The 21,590-nt window shown below is 38.3% G+C and overlaps 1 protein-coding gene across 6 annotated transcripts in view; it reads left to right on the forward strand.

Moving 5' to 3' along the window:
- The window catches only part of AKAP7 (A-kinase anchoring protein 7), a 160,441-nt gene extending 145,470 nt beyond the window's left edge, over positions 1 to 14,971 (forward strand). For 3 of the 6 annotated variants that reach the window (XM_024249035.3, XM_054558161.2, XM_054558164.2), the window contains one exon: positions 13,828 to 14,971. In XM_024249035.3, coding sequence (XP_024104803.3) covers positions 13,828 to 14,033 — 206 coding nt within the window. In that variant the 3' untranslated portion in view covers positions 14,034 to 14,971. Of the gene's footprint in view, positions 1 to 12,966 lie in introns of all 6 variants that reach the window. The other 3 variants (XM_002817356.6, XM_054558162.2, XM_009242254.4) reach the window with 1 other exon arrangement.
- Positions 14,972 to 21,590: the final 6,619 nt, after the last annotated feature.

Consider the following 21,590-nt stretch of genomic DNA (forward strand, 5'->3'; position numbering starts at 1 on the left):
AACCGCCAAGTGCTGGGATTACAGGCGTAAGCCACTGCGCCCAGTCTAGAATGCATACTACTTTTATCACTACTCAGAATTGCACCTCTCAATCAGTTCTGCACAAAATGACTTGGAGTGGTCTTGAGCAAGCAGTCAGGGATCTTGAGGCATCCCCATGTTCCAACCTGAACAAATATAGGAACCAAAATTCAGGGAGGAAACCACCGTGGTTACCATATAGTAGAGAACAATTTATGATATGGAATAGCAAATGGGAACCTACAAACAAGACAAGGCAAAAACCAGTCAGCAAAACAAACTGCCATGAGCACAGTGCCCCCCTGAAAGAGATTTAAACAACAGAGTGAGGGTGATCACATGTCAATCAGAATTTTGGCTACCAACTTAGTTTGTACTCTCTGAGCAGATTGGAGTAGATGATACCTGTCTGATAGACTGAAGGGGAGAAATAAAACAATTTATTTGAGTCATATTTATGCTCAGAAACCACCCCAGTCTGTTTCAGTGGAAATTATTTTTCCTATTTTGGTATGAAGCACACAGAAAAATATGATTCAGAAGGAAAGCAACTGAGAATCTGAGGCCTGCAGCTGTGAGAGATTACAGATATTACAGTTGAGATGTGTCTAAAACAGAGGGGCTGAGAAAGCCATCATCATTACCAGCCACATGCTAATTGCGGAGTAACAGGGCACTAGTCCATTCATCAGGTTCACAGGTTGACCCCAATAGAGGCTGAACTTGTCCCTCATCATGGGGAAGAAATTGTTCCCAATATGGTTTGTTTTTCATTGAGGTATAATTTACATACGGTAATATTCACTGTATATAAGTCTGTCAGTTGTAATCAGCACAGAGTCATAGCACCACAATCAAGATTGTGAACAGTTCCATCACTCCCCAGAATTCTCTCATGCCCTTTTATAGTCAACCCTTCCTGTTACAGCTACACCTGGAAACCACTGGTTTGTTTGCAGTCTAGTTTTGCCTTTTCCAGAATGTCACATAAATGAAACCATACAGTATGTAACCCTTTGAATCTAGTTTATTTCATACAACATATTTTAGTTTCATCTGTATTGTTGCCTGTATCAGTATTTCATTACTTTGTACTGAGTACTAATCCATTGCATGGATTTACCATAGCTTATTGATTGATTCCCCAGTTGAAGAGTATTTGAGTTGTTTCTAGTCTAGGATAATTATGAATAAAGCTACTACAAACATTCATGTATAGGTGTTTATGTGAGTATATGCTTTCATTTTATTTGATTTCAAGTCTAGCTAGAAGTAGATTAATGGGTTGCATTGTAAGAATATGGTCAACTTTTTATAAGAAATTTCTAAACTGTTTTTACCAAGTGGCTATTACCATTTTTGCATTCCCACCAGCAATAGGAATTCCAGTTGCTTCACATCCTCACCAACACTTAGTATTATCTATCTTTTTAATTGACAGTCATTCTGTTGGGTGAGTAGTAGTATCTCTTTTTTTAAATTTTTTTTATTTTGTTATTATTATACTTTAAGTTTTAGGGTACATGTGCACAATGTGCAGGTTAGTTACATATGTATACATGTGCCATGCTGGTGTGCTGCACCCATTAACTCGTCATTTAGCATTAGGTATATCTCCTAATGCTATCCCTCCCCCTCCCCTCACCCCACAACAGTCCCCAGAGTGTGATGTTCCCCTTCCTGTGTCCATGTGTTCTCATTGTTCAGTTCCCACTATGAGTGAGAACATGCGGTGTTTGGTTTTTTGTCCTTGCGATAGTTACTGAGAATGATGATTTCCAATTTCATCCATGTCCCTACAAAGGACATGAACTCATCATTTTTCATGGCTGCATAGTATTCCATGGTGTATATGTGCCACATTTTCTTAATCCAGTCTATCATTGTTGGACATTTGGGTTGGTTCCAAGTCTTTGCTATTGTGAATAGTGCCGCAATAAACATATGTGTGCATGTTGTCCTTAGCAGCAGAGTAGTAGTATCTCATTGTGACTTTAATTTGTATTTCCCTGATGACTAAAAATGTCGAATGTCTTTTTACAGGTTTATCGACCATCTGTATATCTTATTTTTTTGTGAAAAAAACGTTTCAGTTATTTTGGCCATTTTTGTATTTGGTTGCTTTTCTTACTGTTAAGTAGTAAGAGTTATTTTTGTTTTCTCGCTACAAGTTCTTTAATAGATAAATTTTGCAAATATGTTCTCCCAGTCTGTGGGTTGCCTTTTGTTTTCTAACAGGGTCCTGAAAAGAGCAAATGTTTTACATTTTGATGAAGTTCAATTTACCTCTTTTTTTAAAGTTTGTGCTTTTGTTGTCCTATTTAATAAATCTTTGCCAAATCTAAGGTCACTAAGAAGTTCTTCTGTGTTTTCTTCTAGACAGTTTATATTTACAAAGCTCTTGTATTAGGTCTGTGATTCATTTTAATTTTTATATTGGTGTGAGATAAGAGTTGAGGTTCTTTATTTTGCATATGGAGATATAATTATTCTAGTACCATTCCTTGAAAAGATTATTCTTTTTTAATTGCCTTAGCTCCTTTGTTGAAAATTAATTGGCCATACGTGTGTGAGTCTAGTTGTGGATTTTTTGTTTTGTTTTATTATCTATATGTCTATACTTATGCCAATACCACACTGTCTCTATTTCTGTAGCTTCAAAGTAAGTCTTGAAATCAGGAAGTATAAGTCTTCTAGTCATGTTCTTCTTGTTAAAAACTGTTTTGGCTTTTCAAGTTCCTTTACATTTTCATAAAATTTTATTTTTTTAAAGGGATGGAGTCTTGTGTTGCCCAGGCTGAAGTGCAGCGGTGCCGTCATAGTTCACTGCAGCCTTGATTTTTTTTTTTAACAAATACTATTCATTATTTACAAAATACATGGTGATCATAAGAGAACATTTTACAAATTACAAATGGGAAAAGTAGAGAAAAGTACAGGGAAAAGTAGAGACACATGAGTCAAATGACAGGGTAACCATTCATAGGGAGTCTGTTTAGAATTAAAAAGTTCTCTTTTAAAGTCAGACAAGGCCATGAATAGGTACATTGTGGTGTAAAAAATGCCAGTTACTTTGAAATATACCTCTACCAAAAAGTAGAAAAGCATTGGTAGTGTGTCTAACGTGTCCTAAATTAAATTCCATATAGTTCCAGTGTTCCACAGTGCAACCATTGCTTTCAGGCAGGGATCTGTGAGAGACTTGATTCCTGTCACTGAAAGAGCAAAGCCCCAGGACTGGTGAACTTCCCTGCCTTCCATAAGGCTTTGTTCAGTGATTCTGGAATGTGGTATCAAAGATCCCATTCATTTCTGTGTCTTTTAAGGAATTTGCCCATTTCGTCTAGTTTGTTGCATGCATCTCTTCACATAAAATTGTTTATATTTCCTGATTATCCTCTTAATGTTTGTATAATCGATAGTGATGTTTCCACTCCCACTCCTGATATTGGCAATATACATCTTGTATTTTTTGTTTCTGATCAGTCTGGATACAGCTTTATCAATTTTATAGATTTTTTTTTCAAGGGATTAGCCTTTGGTTTCGCTGATGTTCTCTATTGCTTATCTGTTTTCTATTTCATTCTCCTACTATTTTTATTGTTTCCTTCTTTCTGCTTAATTTGGGGTTAATTGGATCCTCTCTTCCTGTGTTCTCAATGTGGTAGCTTTGATAACTGACTTGAGACCTTTTCTTACTTTCTAATATAAGCACTTAGTGGTATAAAGTACAGCTTTAGCTGCATTCCACAAATTTGGTATGTTTTGTTTTAATTTACGTTCAGTTAAAGGTATTTTCTAATTCCTCTTTTGATTTCGTCTTTGATTCATGGATTATTTAGAAACATTGTTTAAATATAAATAACTAAAGGATTCTCAGGGTATCTTTCTGTTACTGATTTCTTATTTGAATCCATTGTGGATCAAAAACATGCATTGGATGAGTTCAGTATTTTTAACTATTGAGACTTGTTTTATGGCTCAGAATGTGGTCTCTCTTGGCAAAGGTTTTCTATACACTAAAAAGAAAGTGTATTCTGTTGTTGGCTGGAGGGTTCTGTAATTTTCAGTTAGGTGGATTTGGTTAGTACTGTAGTTCATGTCTTCTGTATTTTCACAGAATTTCTATTTTATCAGCTCTTGAGAATGGTCTTGAAATCTCAAACTGTAATTGTGTATCATCTATTAACCTTTTAGTTCTATCAGTTTTTGCTTCAGATGCTTTGATGCTCTTGTTAAGAGGCATATATGCATTTAGGATTTTTACGCCCTCTTGAAGAATTGATTCCCTCATTATTATATCTCTTCCAGGTAATACTTTTTCTGAAGTCTGCTTTGCCTGATATTGATTCTTTAGCTCTCTCCATTGCGTTAGTGTGGCATATCTTTTTCCGTATTATTACCTTTAACCTCCTGTCTCTTCATATTTGAAGTGGATTTTTTTTTGGTAGACATCATAGTTGATTGTGATTTTTTAATCCAAATCAACATCTCTGACTGTTCATTGGAGTGTCTAGGCCATCTTATGTTTTATACGGTTATCAATATGGGTGAGTTTAAATCTCCCACCTTGCTAGTTGTTTTCTACTTGTCTCATCTGTTCTTTGCTTCTTTTTCTCCTCTTTTACTGCCTTATTTTGTATTAAGGAGTTTTATTACTTCATTTTATCTTCATTATTGGCTTATTTGCTGTGCCTCTTTTTGTTTTTACGTTAGTGGTTACTGTAGGGTTTTAAAGTATACATCTGCCTTCAAATAATATTATGCCACTTCGTGTTTAGCAGAAGAACCTTACAGTTATTTGCATTTTCCCCCTCCCAATCTTTGTGTGCTATTGTTGCCATAACTTTTATTTCTACATATTTTATAATACCCACTTAAAGCAGTTCTTTCTCTTTTAAAGAAATTAAGAATGAGAAAAGTCTTTTATTTTTACTTACATATGTACAGTTTTTGGTTCTCTTTTTGTTTCTGAGTAGATCTAAATTTCTCTGTAGTATCATCTTCCTTCTGCCTCAGGTTTTTTCTTTGACATTTCTTCTAGTGCTGGTCAGCTGACGATGAATTCATTTAGCATTTGCATGTCTGAAAAAGTCATCCTTCACCTTCATTTTTGAAAGATAATATTTTTGAGTAAAGAATTCTATGTTGCCTTTTCTTTTTTTTTTTTTTTTTTTTTGAGACAGAGTCTCGCACTGTCGCCCAGGCTGGAGTGCAGTGGCGCAATTTCAGCTCGCCTTTTCTTTTTCTTTTAGTACTTTAAAATGTTGCACTGTTGTCTTTTCTTCTGCATTGTTTCTGATGAGTAAGTCTGCTATCATTCTTGTCTTTGTTTCTCTGTATATAATGCGTCTTTTTTCTTTGGCTGTTTTAAGATTTTCTTTTAATACTGGTTTTCAGAAATTTGATCATGATATTCCTTGGTGTGATTTTCTTCACATTTCTTGTACTTCACATTTCTTCTCAAGAATCACATTTCTTGGGATTCTTTGAGCTTCTCGATTTGAGGGTATGTAGTTTTTGTGGAATTTCAAACATTTTTGGCCATTATTTCTGCATTTGTTTTCTGCACTCCCCCTCTCTTTCCTTATCTTCCTTCCCTAATTAAATTGGTGCCATGGTTTAGTATTCCTATTTAACTCTTGTTGTAATATGTACCTCACTTTCCTACTGCATCTACCATGGTTCATATCCTCATTGTTTCTCTTTTTGTCTGTTGCAAAACCTCTCTCTATTGTTTTTAGAGATGTGGTCTCACTATGTTGCCCAGACTGGACTTGAACTCATGGGCTCAAGCAGTCCTCCTGCCTCAGCCTCCTGAGTAGCTGGGACTACAGGTGCATGCCACTGCACCCAGCTCTCTGCCTCTATATTTGCCCCTCTTCAGTCCACAGCGTGGTACATAGGTCCCTTTATCCCCACCTGTTTTCTAGCTTTCTTTCCCCTTAAGCCATCCTCACCTCACCCATGACTCTCTGAACTCTTTATCCTGGCAATATGGAATACTTCCAGTACTCCAATGCATCATGCTTTCTCATGCTTCTGTGCACATGCACATGCCTTTCTTATGTCTGGAAACCTCCCTGCCCCTCCATCATCCCTGTCGCCATGCCTGGAAACTCTTATTCATTGAGCTGAAGTACCTCTCCTTTAAAACTTACCATTTTATCTCATCCCAGCTCCACTAGACCTTGAGTGTATTCTGTTATAGCAGTTAATCTATTGTCTTGCAATCATCATTGCAATTAACTAGGTCATCCTCCTAGACTGACTTGTGTGTGGTCAGAGACTGTATCTTATTCATTTTTACATACTTAGTAGTGGTACATAATAGGTGCTTACTAAAGTGTTGATTAAATAAACAAATAATTGGCATTTAGCAGGTATTGGGCATATTATTTTTAAAATAAGTTGAACTCAGATTTAATCATAACTTACATTTTAGCATGCTATGTTTCAGGCACCATTTTAGGCACTTCTCATACATTATCTTTAATCTTTATAACATCAAATAATAATATTGCAATGTATATATTGTCAGGAATCATCCTGAAGTGCACATTTAAACTGACACTGTCCTGGGACCCTTATCTGCCAAAAGTATTAGCTGCAGTACCCCAGGAAAACAGAGTTCCTGCAAATACAGCTCCCCTCCTCTTGCCAAAAACCAAAACTCACCCCCAACACATACACACCCAATGTATAATGCAATGTATATATTGTCATCCCCATGATACCCCAACTTTGGTTTAGAGAGGTCGCGGACAAGGTTGTGCAGATAGAAAATGCCAAAATTTGATTTCAAACCTGAATGTATATTTTGCTTTTCTCTCCTTGCACACACATTAGGAGTTCTGTCATATCACCATCAGTATTTTCTAAGATTTCCAGTAAGAAATGACAACTATCTGCAGAAATTGTATAGACAGCCATGAGAATCATAATATAGAGTCAGAGAACTGATGTCACAGACTGACAGAGAAAAGTCTCTAAGGGGCTGTTCTGGGATGTCAGGAAAGGGGAAGCAGGAGGGTTCTTAGGTGGGCTGCGTGGCCTACAAACATCCATCGCATGTCTGCCGCCATCTTTGATGTGACCATATGAGGAGCCATGTGGAGGGCACAAGTCATAGGGCTCATCCTGAACCATGTGGTTTGGGGATTCCTACAAGGATGTGTGGATCAGGGGGCTGGCTTCAGACAGCATCTTGAGGAACAGCAGAAAGAAATGAAGATTCCAAATGTGCTAGCACTTGCTGTGTTTACAAAATTCCTGAAGGGTTCATAACGCTTTGTCATTATGACACTTTTGGCTGAGGCTGGAATCACCACCCCTGCCCACTCAGACTGTAGGCCAAATGCCTGTTGAGACTCTGTCTCCCCTTCGTTTCTTCTCTCAAGGCTACTGTTGATTTTCATGTTTAGCTGCGTTCCACCCCTACCATCCCCAGTGTAAAAATGATGAGGGTGGAGTTGGGTGGAGGGACATACAGTGTAGCAGTCTCCAAAACCCCTGTGGGGATGTCCTTTTGTACATACAGCAACATCATTTTTCTATTTATTCTGTGCTACTGAATCTAGAATAAACCTTACAAAGGCATGGTTCCTTCCCTTTTGAAATTTACATTATAGAAAATGTTTTAAAATATGGTTTTAGTGTTTCAATTATAAAATTTTCTGGTGTGTATGTGTTGGGGGTGACTTTTGGTTTTTGGCAAGAGGAGGGGAGCTGTATTTGCAGGAACTCTGTTTCCTGGGGTACTGCAGCTAAGACTTTTGGCAGATAAGGGTCCCAGGACAGTGTCAGTTTAAATGTGCACTTCAGGATGATTCCTGACCTGTCCTTCCTCACAGATCAGTTGCAGGTAGTGTGCAAGGCAGCCGAGTGTGCCATCCTAACTTTTTGAATAGCCTACAGATCTATATTTAGTGCTTCTTTTTAGTTAGATGGACAAAAGAAAAGGTAAGCTCAGTTAAAAAAAAAAAAATCCACTTCTAAGGAGGACACCCTTATGCATCGGGAACAGGAAGTTCCAGTGAAGGGGAGGATGCTTAGGAAGCTTTTGTTCAGATACCAAATGAGGTTTCTGATAGTTAGAATGTGAGCAAGTGAGAACTTTTAATGTTTTCATGTTTAGTGTTTGAATGTGATTATTTTAACATGGTTGCACTCTATCTTAAATTGTATTATAATGAAGATTTTTCTTTGTTCCCTTTTCCAAAAAATTAGCCTGATTTGTTCTTTTCAGGACAAATAGGCACCTAGATATTGGCAGTGGGCAGGGTGTGGTGGTGGTTTCTGGAGCCCTTCATGTGACATCAGTTAAGTTGTTGTTGGGTCAACTCACACTTAAGACCAGCTGAAGCACATTAATGTTGACCTTCAGTTTTCCCAGTAGGTGTAAAATATTTTTGCTACCAGAAAGGAGTTATTTATTTTCTTTTCAATAACCACAGATATAAATTTTATCCCTGTACTGATTTGGTATCAGAGATCTTGGGTTAATATAAACAAAACAGAATCATAGGTACAAACCCTGGATGAATGATGCCACAACTCCTATAGAGAGTGGAATTGCTTACCTGAAGTTGATTGAAAAGTTTCTTAAGTCTGTATTTTTAGGGCCAGTGCTGTGTTTGATGTGCTTAAGAGATTTTTCATGACTTTTATATTTTTACTATTCTCCTAAGAAATTGATCAAGGATATTCTGGGGGATTTCTAAAATAACAATGTCAAAGACAAAGGCTAATCTGTCATTTTATTAGGTAGAATATTAAGTAACCCTGTAGTCCAAAAAAGAATATTCCTGTCAAGAGTGTGTTGCTTACATTGGCAATATTTTTTATATGTACTTCTGTTGGAATATCAAAAGATAGTTTGTGTATGTTGCACCAGCATGTTGAACTGCCATTGTTGAAGGACCTACAGTTAAAATGAGTGTAGCCATTTGTCTGAGAGCTCACTGAGAGACAGATACTTGTCAGGTAGTTGGCAGAAGAAAAATACAGCATAATTCTAATCTTAAGATCCCTCTTTTTAATTAAGTTGAATTAAGTCTGCTAGGAGTGGGAACACAAATGAGATCTCATAGGGATGAAAATGTCTATTTTTTGAATTGCTGAATTATTGCAGGGCTCTGTGATAAGCCTTCCTGTAGACTCATCCCTGGGCTAATGGTCATAGTCTGAGGATACTTTGTGGAAATCATAAAGGGAGGCCACAGTCCAGGACAGATCTAGAAGATTGGCTTCTAAATTTATTGTTTTGATTGGTTGGTTAGTTAATGAGTTATTATAAGTAGCTAATATTTGTCCCATAGGTCAGATATTTTGTCTTACTGACCAGATTCATCAAGCAAAGTGGAGGTAGATTTTTCACATGGATATTTAAATGATTCCAGAATTCTCTGCTCTTGTTTTAAATTTAGTATTAAATTTAAATTTCTGGTCATTGGTGTGCTGTCCTTATAGGAAGATAGAAACATTTTTAAAATGTTGCTATTGGTTTCAAGGACTTCAGTCATCGATTCACTTGACTAACAAATATGTATTGAGCTCTTATTGTGATGAATAATTGGTGTCCTATGTTAGCAGAGGGAGAGAGAACTGAGAAGCCGAGGATATAATTTCTATACTCAAGACTGTCTTTAGCAGAGCAGATACTGAATCAGTAATGTTGAATAAGTACATTAATAAATAATTCTCATAATTTGTAAAGAAATTAAGAAAAAAACCCAGTGGGATGTTGCTTTGCTCACTGCTTTGTATCCTTATAGATCCTCAGTACCCAATTGTTGAATGAATGACCAAATGGCCATGTACGATACATGCAGTGAGAGTTATTAGAATCCAGTGGAGGCTCATCAGTTCCAGCTAGGATAGGGTATTAGTCCATTCTTGCATTGCTATAAAGAAATACCTGAAACTGGGTAATTTATAAAGAAAAGAGGTTTAGTTGGCTCATGGTTCCATAGGCTGTACAGGAAGCATGGCTGGGGAGGCCACAGGAAACTTACAATCATGGCAGAAGGTGAACGGGAAGCAGGCATATCTTACATGGCCAGAGCAGGAGGAAGGGAGAAAAGGGGGGAGGTGCTACACACTTTCAAACAACCAGATCTCATGAGAACTGACTATCACGAGAACAGCAAGCGGGAAACACACCTCCATGATCCAGTTACCTCCCACCAGGTCCTTCCTCCAGCTTTGGGGATTACAGTTCTGCAGGAGAGTTGGGTGGAGACACAAATCCACACTATATTAGCTAATCAGGAAAGGTTTCATGGAGTAGATGGGATTCTAATTGCTGAAAGAGAGGGAGGGTCGTCTAGAAATTGGGAATGGTGTGGAAGCCTCTGAGGAGATGTTGGAAGCTGACAGTGGAGGTGTGCAGTGGTGGGCAGTCAGCCTGGAAAGGCAAATTTTGGAAAGCCTTGGCAGACAGATGTTTCCCTGTAGAGTGAAGAGTGACAGATGTTTTAGAAATAATTAAAGGTTTTATACCAGGGGCATTGAAGACGGGAGAAATCATGAAGTACAATTGACAAAGCTTGGTAATTAAGGGGGTTAATGAGGGAAAGGAAGGCATCAAAGATGGCTACAATCTTGTTTTGAGCTTGACTGCCTCGAATAATAGTGACAGCATAAACAAAAATAGGACGTCAGCAGGGAAAATTCACTTTTTTTGTCTTCTTTTTTGAGACAGAGTCTCACTCTGTTGCCAGGCTGGAGTGCAGTTGCATGATCTCGGCTCACTGCAACCTCCGCCTCCTGGGTTCAAGTGATTCTCCTGCCTCAGCCTCCTGAGTAGCTGGGGCTACAGGTGCATGCCACCACGCCCAGCTAATTTTTGTATTTTTAGTAGAGACGGAGTTTCACCATGTTGGCCAGGATGGTCTTGATCTCTTGACCTTGTGATCCACCTGCCTCAGCCTCCCAAAGTGTTGGGATTACAGGCATGAGCCACCGCACCTGGCCAAAATTCGCTTTTTGTAGGAAGATTCTTGTGTTTAAGATAATAGCGACACTTCACTGTGGACTAGTAGAAATCACAGAAGCATGGAACATTAGACCCAAAAGGGATTTGGAGGTTGAGCCATTCATTAGACTCAAATTCAACCCTGTCATCTTGCTGAGGAGAAAGCTGACTAGATTCAGGAACAGCCCCCAGGGTGCAATGTCTGGCCTTGATACAGAGCACAAGTAGGATGGCAGATGTAGACAGTCATTTACAGTGTTTTGGAGGGTACTTAAAAAGTATTCCTTCATTTGCAGTTGGATTTTTCCCTTTTAAATGGGAAGAGTCATTATACAAACAGTTCCAGGTAATGAATTTGGAGATGTTGTCTATAGAGTATAAACACTGTGTTGTAAGGTTGAGATAAAATCCCTAAATATTAGGCAATATATTCATTCATTCCTACTGATAAAGTCTTAACTTGCCACCCAACATGACATTACCAATGAATTTATTTACTTTAGTAGTAAATACATTACCAATGAATTTCTTTAACAGTATTATTTAGTAAGTTCTATTTAGTTATTACTGAGTTGACATTTACTCAATTCTAAACATATTTTGCACTGCAGATGTTCTATCTTGGACATCTGATCATGGGTCTGGGGTGCCATATTGCCCATATTTGAGGAGAAGGCAGTTGCTAAGGGTTCCCACTATTAGTGTTTCTAGATGGGTCTTATCCCACCCTCTCTTCTGCTTAGGATGTTGCTAGGAATGATGGGGATGGTTATAAGCACAATTGGTCTTGATGGGTGTTACATACAAGTAGGGGGCTCTGAAGCAAGGTTGGGGGCCAGTTCTCACCCTTGGCATACCTGCTTCTGTTCTTCAATCCCTATTATATGTGAGTACAGGAAACAGTGTCCATCTTCCAGCTCACACCCTTTGTATCTGCCTGTCTCAGACCCAGAGATGCAAGTGCAACACTCACTGGCTTTGCCTTCTAGAACCCATGGGTAATCTTCCAAAACTGAGCTGATCTTAATGTGCGAGCATCCTGTGACTTCTTTGCTTCCAACCTTGTTCTTTCCTGGGTCCCCAGCAAGATGGGAGGAGATTGAGCACTGAATGGTCACTCTCTTCTTTGTCTCCCTTAACTGGGGAAGGAGCCCCTTAGTTCCTTTTCCCAGTGAAGGGAGACAAGAAAGAGAGTGACTGGGCAATGTGTAGCATGAGAATAGTTGGGAACCAGCTCTTTTAGTGTAAAATGAAAGATGGAATAATTCGACCTGGACCTGGATCATCACTCCCAGGGAAGCAAAATGACCATAAAATATTTACATCTAGTAATTTACCATCATAATCCTAATTTTTCTTTGAAGAATTTCCTATTTCTTAAATTGCAGTGATAGCACTGGGATTAAAAAAAAAATTAGTCTTCCAAGCTTACTTTAAACCAATTCCTAGTGGTAGTAACTGCCTTTATCTTCAAGGCAGTGCTGAGCATTTATTAACAACCAACCTATAGGCCAAGCATTTTTAAATTAGTGATCTTAAGTAATGAGATGCTAGGGAAATCTTGATGACCTGATATTTGATATTCGAGAATGAGAAGCAGACATAGGCCTACTTAGTGAATTCACATGTCTGAGACTCCACGTGGTGGGGACATGGACGTTAATAGTAGTAATTAGCCTTGGATGAGAGAAGAACAGAAATTCACATATAAATGGGAAACATCCGGCATTGGTAGGTAGAGCTTGTCTAGATTGGGACTAATGAACTACTTTTCAATCTGAAGGCTTCAGGAATAGACAGGCTCCTGCTTCCGCAAATACCAAATGAAAAGCCAACCCACTGTTCTTGAATTTATAGATCCAATTTACACTTGCTCTTTTTAACTAATGGAACTAGCCGGCCCCTGCATGCCAAGTTTCTATGGCAATGTGATCTCAGTGACCTCTCTTCTCTATTGTGGAATGTAGGTGAAAAGAACGGAGGGGAGCCCGATGACGCTGAACTAGTAAGGCTCAGTAAGAGGCTGGTGGAGAACGCGGTGCTCAAGGCTGTCCAGCAGTATCTGGAGGAAACACAGAATAAAAACAAGCCAGGGGAGGGGAGCTCTGTGAAAACCGAAGCAGCTGATCAGAATGGCAATGACAATGAGAACAACAGGAAATGAGGCCGGAACGCAGGCCCCCATGTCTCTGTGCAAAGCCTCCCTGCTCCCCTCTGCTGAGTCTAGGGACTGACTTGCAGCGTGCTGTTTAAGTTTCTCTGGTCCAATCTGTGAAGATTGCCTAATACTTTCATGATCGATGTGTTCGCATTTCTGAAACACAACAGAAGAAAAACGGAGTGCTGGGACTGGCAGAGGAAATTAATTGATGAAAGAAGAATGGCCCAAGTTTCATTCACCCTCAGCCACGCACAAGGGAAAGGGAACTTTGGGTTGTGCCTCCTGGACGCAAATTAAAGGCCGAGAAAGAGGCCTTGCCATCAATGGAATACTGCCATTTATATTGCTTAGCAGGGCATTTGACTACTTTATCTGAGGCCAGAACTCTCACACACAGCTATCAAGTGCTAAGTTTAAAATAATCACTGTTGAAATTATCATCTGTACAATTAGTCCATAATGTTTCATGTTTGTCCTAAGTGTGCTGTTGCTATGCAGTGATCTTTATTTATAGTAAATTATGTTTCATGTAAATGATATATTTTTGGTGAAATGCAACCTTTTCTATAAAATGTGGGCAACATTTTAAAGTTTTTTTAAAATCCTATTTTGATAAGTCAGTATGTCGTATTTAATGAAATGTATTATATAATTTTTTTTTTCTTAGGCAAGAAACCTATTGGAATTCGAGACTTAATTAATGAAGCTTTGCATCGAGAAACGATGGGTCTGAAGTCCAAAGTGAAACAGATAAAGGAACTTTTATTAAAGCCTGAGACTCAGGTCAAAATTAGGAGGGAGCTTTTTGAAGGAAGACTTATTAACAACAGTAATCCAGCAAATGACGTTGATTTCAGCACAACTTTGACATAAGCTCTACATTGCGATTGTGACAACATAGCTTATGAAATCTTTATAGCTTATTAAGTAGCTCTTTGGTAAACACCAAAGAAGTTTCTGATAGTGTCTGCACAACAGCAAACCAACATTTGGTGAGGAATTAGTAATTTCTTGCCAAAGAAAACTGATTCTGCCCAATTATTTTTTGAGCTACACTTGTGTTTTAGAATGTCTGTTTCTGTAATATTGAGAGTTATTTTATAGAAATGATTTCTTAATTAGCTGTTGTGAGATATTTCTCGGGTCCTTGCAGAAAAAAACATACCGACTGAACAAATCATTCACAAACAGAATAAAACAGAGCCAACAACAGTATTTTAAGGGTCACTTGCCTCCTGTTGACACGATTGTTGCTAAATCAAAAGAAGCATTGTCCAGGTGTGTCTACATCTAGTGTTACTTTTAATGAGAATTTGAATGTTTATTGAACAATAGTACTTGAATGAACATTTATAAATGTAATTATTGCGATCACTGGTTAAGAATGTTTTATATATCCTTATAATATTTTTCACTGATCAAAATGTTCTGCTTTTTCATTTCTTAAGGAATACATGTTTGGGATTTTTATTTTTTACATGTCCGAAGATAAGCTCCAGGTCTTATCGTATCCCTTGCCATCTGAACTTGTTTGCACTGCTTCCGTTTGAAAGAGCATCTTGAAAAACTTCCCCGGTATGATGATTGTTGGTAACAACTTTTTCTATAGTCATTGCAAAATTGCTGCTACCAGTAGATCATGATGGAGGGGAAATCACTGGAGATCAAATATGTAAAATCATTTCAAATATAAAATCCAGTTTACTCATGGATTTTAGCTATTTTTTCACTGGGTAAATTATACTACATTTATTTACAAATGAGTTTATGCATTTTCATGGCTCTTAATAAACATATTGTTTTCCCTTGTTGCTTTTCCTCATTTCTTTTTTTCACTCTTGAGAGTAGTTGGATCTATGTTGGCGTAATTAAGTCATAAATCGGAGCTCCGATAGTTTCAGTGTTGCTTCACATTTATGATCCCGTCCTTCATGCTAAGAGAGCACAGTTGTCAAAGCACCTTCAACTTTACCCTTTAAAAATCATATCAAATCAGTCAGCTTCACAGAGGATTAACAACAGAACCTTAAATTCAAAGAAAATCTAAATAGCATCTTATAAACAGCTAAGAATGGGTCACTGATGTGACATCCTAGCAAAGAAGAAAACTGGAGGTCCATCCAGGTGCAGAATCCTGGGAGCTGTTTGCCATGAAACCCCTTTCAATGGTAGAGGGCTTGACTGTTTGTTTGTAAATGGCTTCTTTAAGTAAATCCTTAAGGTAGAAAGCAAAGATAGTTTGGGCGTTGCCTTGTTTTTCAAACAAACAAGGAAACAGACTCCAAAAGGTGGCATGCCTTATGCAGGGCCCCACTGCTATCAGGGAACTGGACTTGAACTGTCACCCAGGGCTCTGTGTCAATGCCCCAGTGTTGTTATCCTTACCACCCCATAATCTAAGTGAACAGTATTTCTGGAGAGAAGGCACTTCTCAGCATGTATCTACAGATATCCTCTGGGAGCAATTCCCAATCCATATAGATAATTTGAAAGGCTAAAATAGTATATATTTTTTGCAATCTGGGGTTACATGTCTTACTGTTATTTTAGTTTAAAATCATGATTCTTGTTAAATACTAAGTCCCAGGTTGTGTGCCAGGTGATTTAGGCTCATGATTAAATTTCTTCCCTTCGGTGACCCTATTAGGAAGTAATTAGTACTTTTACAAATTAGGAATCAGGGGCCCTGTGTGGTTAAATAGCCCAAGGTTATAAAGCTAATAAAGGTAAGGCCAAATTTAAACTACGATCTGTTCTAATTCAAAGCCAACGCTTTTTCCAAAATGCAGCACTTCTTCTCTCCACCAAGTACCGATAAATTTGACAAATTAAAAAGTGTAAGAAAAGGAAAGTCACTTTCTTTTGACTAAACCAGCTTCCTTGCAGCCCTGAATTTCTGTGAACTTATATGAGAGTGATCAGCTGATGTGATGGAACTGAAAAACACATCACCCAGATACTTAATATAGGGATTAAGGATTCTAATCCTTACCAGTGAAATCTCCATTTGAAGGTTTATGAAGAAAATAGAAGGTATAAAATAAAAAATTTTATTTTCCATTTTTAAAAGCGAATAAGACATTAATTTTCAGAACTCTGTGTTTGGGATCTGAAATGTTCCAAGTGACTTTATTCCCATTAGTCAGTCACAGAATAAGCGCTCTTTGGGTCACACAGGCAGAGTGAGTTGTCCTGAGTCGGTACTGTATGTTATGTAGCCTTGTCTTGTGACAGGGAGGCTGCATGGTTGGCAACAGAGTGCTGGCTTGGCCCTTCTAGACTGTGTCTTCTAGACTTGGGTCCACCACTGACACGTGATCTTGACCAAACCAATTCACTTTTCTGAGCCTCACTGCCCAATCTGGAATTGGAATGAGTTTGACTGGGTGATTTTCAAGGATCCTAGAACAGTGCTCTTTGTGACCACACCATGTTGCTACTCATGCAGACACCGCTGTCTCAGTTAGTTACTGCTGTGTGAGGCCTTGAAGGGGCCACGCTGTTCCATCTGTTGGCAGCAAGAGCTTAGAGTTCTAGAAGACTTCACACTCTGTTTGACTTGTGTTGGTTGTCAGCTTCGGATAGGGAAGCCCCAGTGGCACATATTCATATTTATCAGCAAATGCCAACATTTTTGGGGATCAGTCACTGGAAAAATAATATGTCCTAGATGAATTAGGAATGTCAAAAAGTAATATTTTCAACAGCAGGACAAAATTCTGTCAGCTTTGAACTTGGTCTCATTTATAAAATGTTAGATTATTATTGTATTAGTCTACTTCTCAGCATAGAAGTATTTATTTTTATAGGCCTTTGAGATATACTAGATTTATATTCAATAAATTTTAATTTTTAAGATTAATAATTTTAATTTAGAGACAAAAAAATCTTAATTTTAAGATTAATAATTTTAAGATTCTAACTATTCATTCCAGAACTCCAAATGTGTTACCTTCCAGTCATCCCAGCAGTCAAGCACTCCCATAAGGAGGTAATTAAAGCAGTTTGACTTCATGTTCTGGACATTATTTCAGGCATGTGACCAAACAGATGTGTTTGCTTGTCTGCATTTGATCACAGAGGCAGAAATCATCTATCACATCATGTAACAAATTAGGAATTTATTTCATTATACAATCAAGATAGTGATTTATTTCATTATACAAACTATAGATTTTATACTATAAAAACTTGTAGTATCTCCACACATAAATTGATGAATGGATAGCCTTTCGTTATCCCTTATTTTCAACACTTTCAAATCTCACCTATAATATTTTAACTTTAAACAAATTGTATATACAACCCTAAATTCCAGTTTTCCTAGGTAGATAGACTTCATATAAAAATAAATAAACTTGGTGTACTTAAAAAATAGTTTCTAGGTCCCTATATGAATCTGATAGCAGCACAGATGCTAATGAGACAAGTCCCTAGATTATTTCATTCATAGTGAAAATGAATATTAAAGCAGTTCACTTAGAGTCAGTGAATTTAAAATTGTGATGTTAACTACAGCACTTCATTTCTGCATCACGGTTTCGAGGATAAAGGCTTATTTACAAGGTAATTAGAGAGCTTCTAAAGAGGAAGGTGCTATTATCATCTCCAAGGTGATATGCTCAAAACTACTTATTTGAATCCATTAAGTGTAACTGATAAAGTTAGGTGATTTGGGATGATTTTAAAATGTAAACTGCAATATTTACTCCTCTGCATATTCCATCATTTAATCATTTATTGGAAGACCATGAAATTCTATTACAGCATCAAAGAAACAAACTAAGAAATTAATTCATTGTTTTCAGTAAATCTATGTTGCTTTCCCTGTAATGGTTCACATTATTTCTGAAAAGCTACTATTGAGTGACACTGCCCTATATATTTACGTGTTACATTTTTTGACTGATCTGAGAAAAGTGACACAGTCCTGCTTGCAGTCCTGCCAACTTTTGGTATATGCAGAAGCAGCTCTTGTTCTTAGGTAAACACAGTAAATTGGTACAACGCTTTATTTATTTTTAGAGACAAGGTCTTGCTCTGTCACCCAGGCTGGAGTACAGCAGTGCAATCAGATCATAACTCTGCAGCCTCCAACTCCTGAGCTCAAGGGATCCTCCTGCGTCAGCCTCCTGAGTAGCTGGAACTAGAGGCACACTACCATGCCCAGTGAATTTTAAAATTTTTTGTAGAGACAGGGTCTTACTGTTACCCAAGCTGGCCTTGAACTCCTGGCCTCAAGTGATCCTCCCACCTTGGCCTCCCGAAGTGTTGAGATTACAGGCATGAGCCACCATAACCGGCCTGGTACAATGCTTTGAATTATTCCTGATACTTCCTGCCCAAAATCACTTGGGCACAATATTGCCATGATAATGTCTTTGAACGAAAGACATTGTCTTCACTGATTTTTTTTTTTAGTCACATATGTTATCTTATCCGTAATTTCAAAAAATCTTATTTTGAAACCACTAATGTGAGATATACGAAGTTGTAGGAGGTGAGAGGACAAAGAAATTAATCTTACGGCTGGACAGGAATTACAGTGCTGAGGAAGGAAACGAAAATGATACTTATGCACGAATCCAAAGAATATCTGATATGCTAATTGAAGTAGAGAAAATAGAATGAATATGCAACAGTGGGGAGATACTGAGCATATCTTTTCAAGATTCTGGAAGACAAATTTAGAAACTGTTTTTCCCAGGTCCATGCTCAAGAAGTGTCTTTAGGGAGAGGTAACAAGGGCCTTTGATTTGGTGGGCATTTGTGACACTTGGTACTGCCCAGTATCTTTTGAACTCCTCTCCTATCTTCGTGTAGCTTTCTACCTTGTGAACCTTGCTTCCCCGGGACAGAGGCCCCAAGGTGGAGGCCAAGAACTCACCCTCAGCCTTCCATGTCACTGGGGTTCAGATATGTGACCTGGGCTCCACCAAGCAACAAGGAAACCCTGCATGGAATCAGTTCATCCTGGCAGGGATGGTGGAGAGATAGCCAGCTCTCAGAAGCAGTAGCGGCAAAGGCCCTACCTGGCTGGGGTGTCCCACATCCCACATTTCCCTATTCTGTGCAAGAAGTACAAGCTGGTAAAAAAGTAGCACCAGCTGGATTCTCCCAGAGCAGCTGGGCAGTGTAACAAGGCATTGTTCCTACTGCTTAGCCACTCAGCCTAATTTTCTGGACCTTCTAAGGATTCTGTGAGCTACTGAATATCCTTTAATTAGTTTCCTTTCCATTTAAACTAGCCGAAGTTGGTTCTGTTATTTGCAGCTAAAAATCTTAACTAATAAAGGCTCTACTCACTTAAATCAGTATTTCAACACAAGGCACAACTGGCATTTTGGATTGGAGATTTCTTCGTAGTGTGGGATGGTTCTGTGCATAGTAAGTTACCAATCCAGATCCCCAGACACTAAATGCCAGTAGCAGATTCTTGTTATTGTGACAACAAAATGTGCCCCACACATTTCCCAATCCCCTTCAGATGGGGGTCACACAACCCCCAGTTGAAGGGTACACTATTAAATAGTGCTCTCCCAGCAGTGTTAAAGAGTTAGTGCTCCTTCCCACCTCCACTATTATCAAGAAGTAATTTAGTCTTGAAGAGCACATGCTCACTGGGGTTCTGTACACACATTATCAGGAACTGGGATAGAAAACAGGAAAATGAAACCACCGGCATGGTTTATGTGACATGGATCAAAATACCTAATTACTGCACTTGGAAAATGACTGAAAGGATCAGTTGTGATGACACTTATGATGCCATTGTTGCAGGAATTTTCTTGGTTTATGTGATTCTCTGGGTAGACTTAGATAGTGAAATAGAAAAGATAGCCTCCAAATTTTAAAACAATATGACATGATTAACATATTATCACAATATAATAACAGGGCTATTTCTTATTCATTTCATTAAAAAAAGAAGTTAAAATATTTTACATTATATGCTTAAGAGTAAAAGTCTATAATAAATGTACAGTAGTCCCCCCTTATTCATGGGGGTTATGTTCCAAGATCCCCAGTGGCTGCCTGAAACCGTGGATAGTACCAAACCCTATATATACTATGTTTTCTTCTATACACAGGTAAGTTTATTCTATACTTCTAATATATACCTATGATAAAGTTTAATTTATAAATTAGGTACAGTAAGAGATTAACAATAATAATAAAATAGAACAATTATAATACTATACTATAATACAAGTTATGTGAATGTGGTCTCTGTCTCAGAATATATTGTACTGTGCTCACTTATTTTCAGAATTTAGTTTGTAACTGTGTCCCAAAGAGTTAAAGAAACCAATGACTAACAGGCCGGGTGTGGTGGCTCACGCCTGTAATCCCAACACTTTGGGAGTCTGAGGCAGGTGGATCACCTGAGGTCAGGAGTTCGAGACTAGGCTGACCAACATGGTGAAACCCCATCTCTACTAAAAATACAAAAATTAGCCGACCATGGTGGCGCTAACCTGTAATCCCAGCTACTCAGGAGGCTGAGGCAGGAGAATCACTGGAACCCAGAACATGGAGGGTGTAGTAAGCTGAGATCGCACCACTGCACTCCAGCCTGGGCGAAAGAGCAAGACTCCATCTCAAAAAAAAAAAAAAGAAACCAACAACCAACGTCTATCAGAAATTCTTGAGTTTTCATGATGGCAGATAAGAAACAACCTGCTGAAACACTGAAATTTGCTCTGCTTATGAGATAAAAGAACTGGCTGAAATCTGTTTGAACTAAGATAGCAGACTGGCATTTGTGCAGAATGAGCCTGCTGAAGTCATAGCCTGAATTCCCACTGCATGTTTCATACTAACTCCCCCTGAATTTGCACACGGGACCCATGAAGTGGCATGAAGAGATAACTGTGCATGCCCACGGACTTTTCCAGACCTCCCCTTTCCTTCCTCCAACCACCTGCTAATCCCAGTATCCACCCCTTAAACCTTTTCTAATAAAATTACTGCCTTAAGGCCAGCACAGGGAGACAGATTTCAGCTTGACTCCTGTCTCTTTGAGTCGATTTTCAATATAAAGCTTTTCTTTTCTGAAAAAATCTGGTGTCAGTTTTGACTTCCAGCACATCAGGCAGGGAGCCCCATTTGCTCGATAACAGGTTGACACCAAGTAACTGAAACCGAAGGTAAGGAGGGACTACTATATTTATTTCAATATAAGAAATATTAGTTATATGTTAGAAATATAGGAGTATTTTAATGTAAGAAAAATACTAATTTTCCCTGAGAATCATGATAGAAATGTTTTAGATAGAAATGGGAAAGAACTATTCCTTTTGGCTCTACTAACACCTGGAGAAAGGTGACTCCTGATTGACACACATGGAAATATACAGAGAAGTTCAAGGGAGCATTCAAATCAAAGGAATGAAGTAAGCAGACGAAAGAGAGTGAGCACATCACATT

This window comes from Pongo abelii, chromosome 5 (assembly GCF_028885655.2).
Source record: "Pongo abelii isolate AG06213 chromosome 5, NHGRI_mPonAbe1-v2.0_pri, whole genome shotgun sequence".
Classification (NCBI taxonomy): Eukaryota; Metazoa; Chordata; class Mammalia; order Primates; family Hominidae; genus Pongo; species Pongo abelii.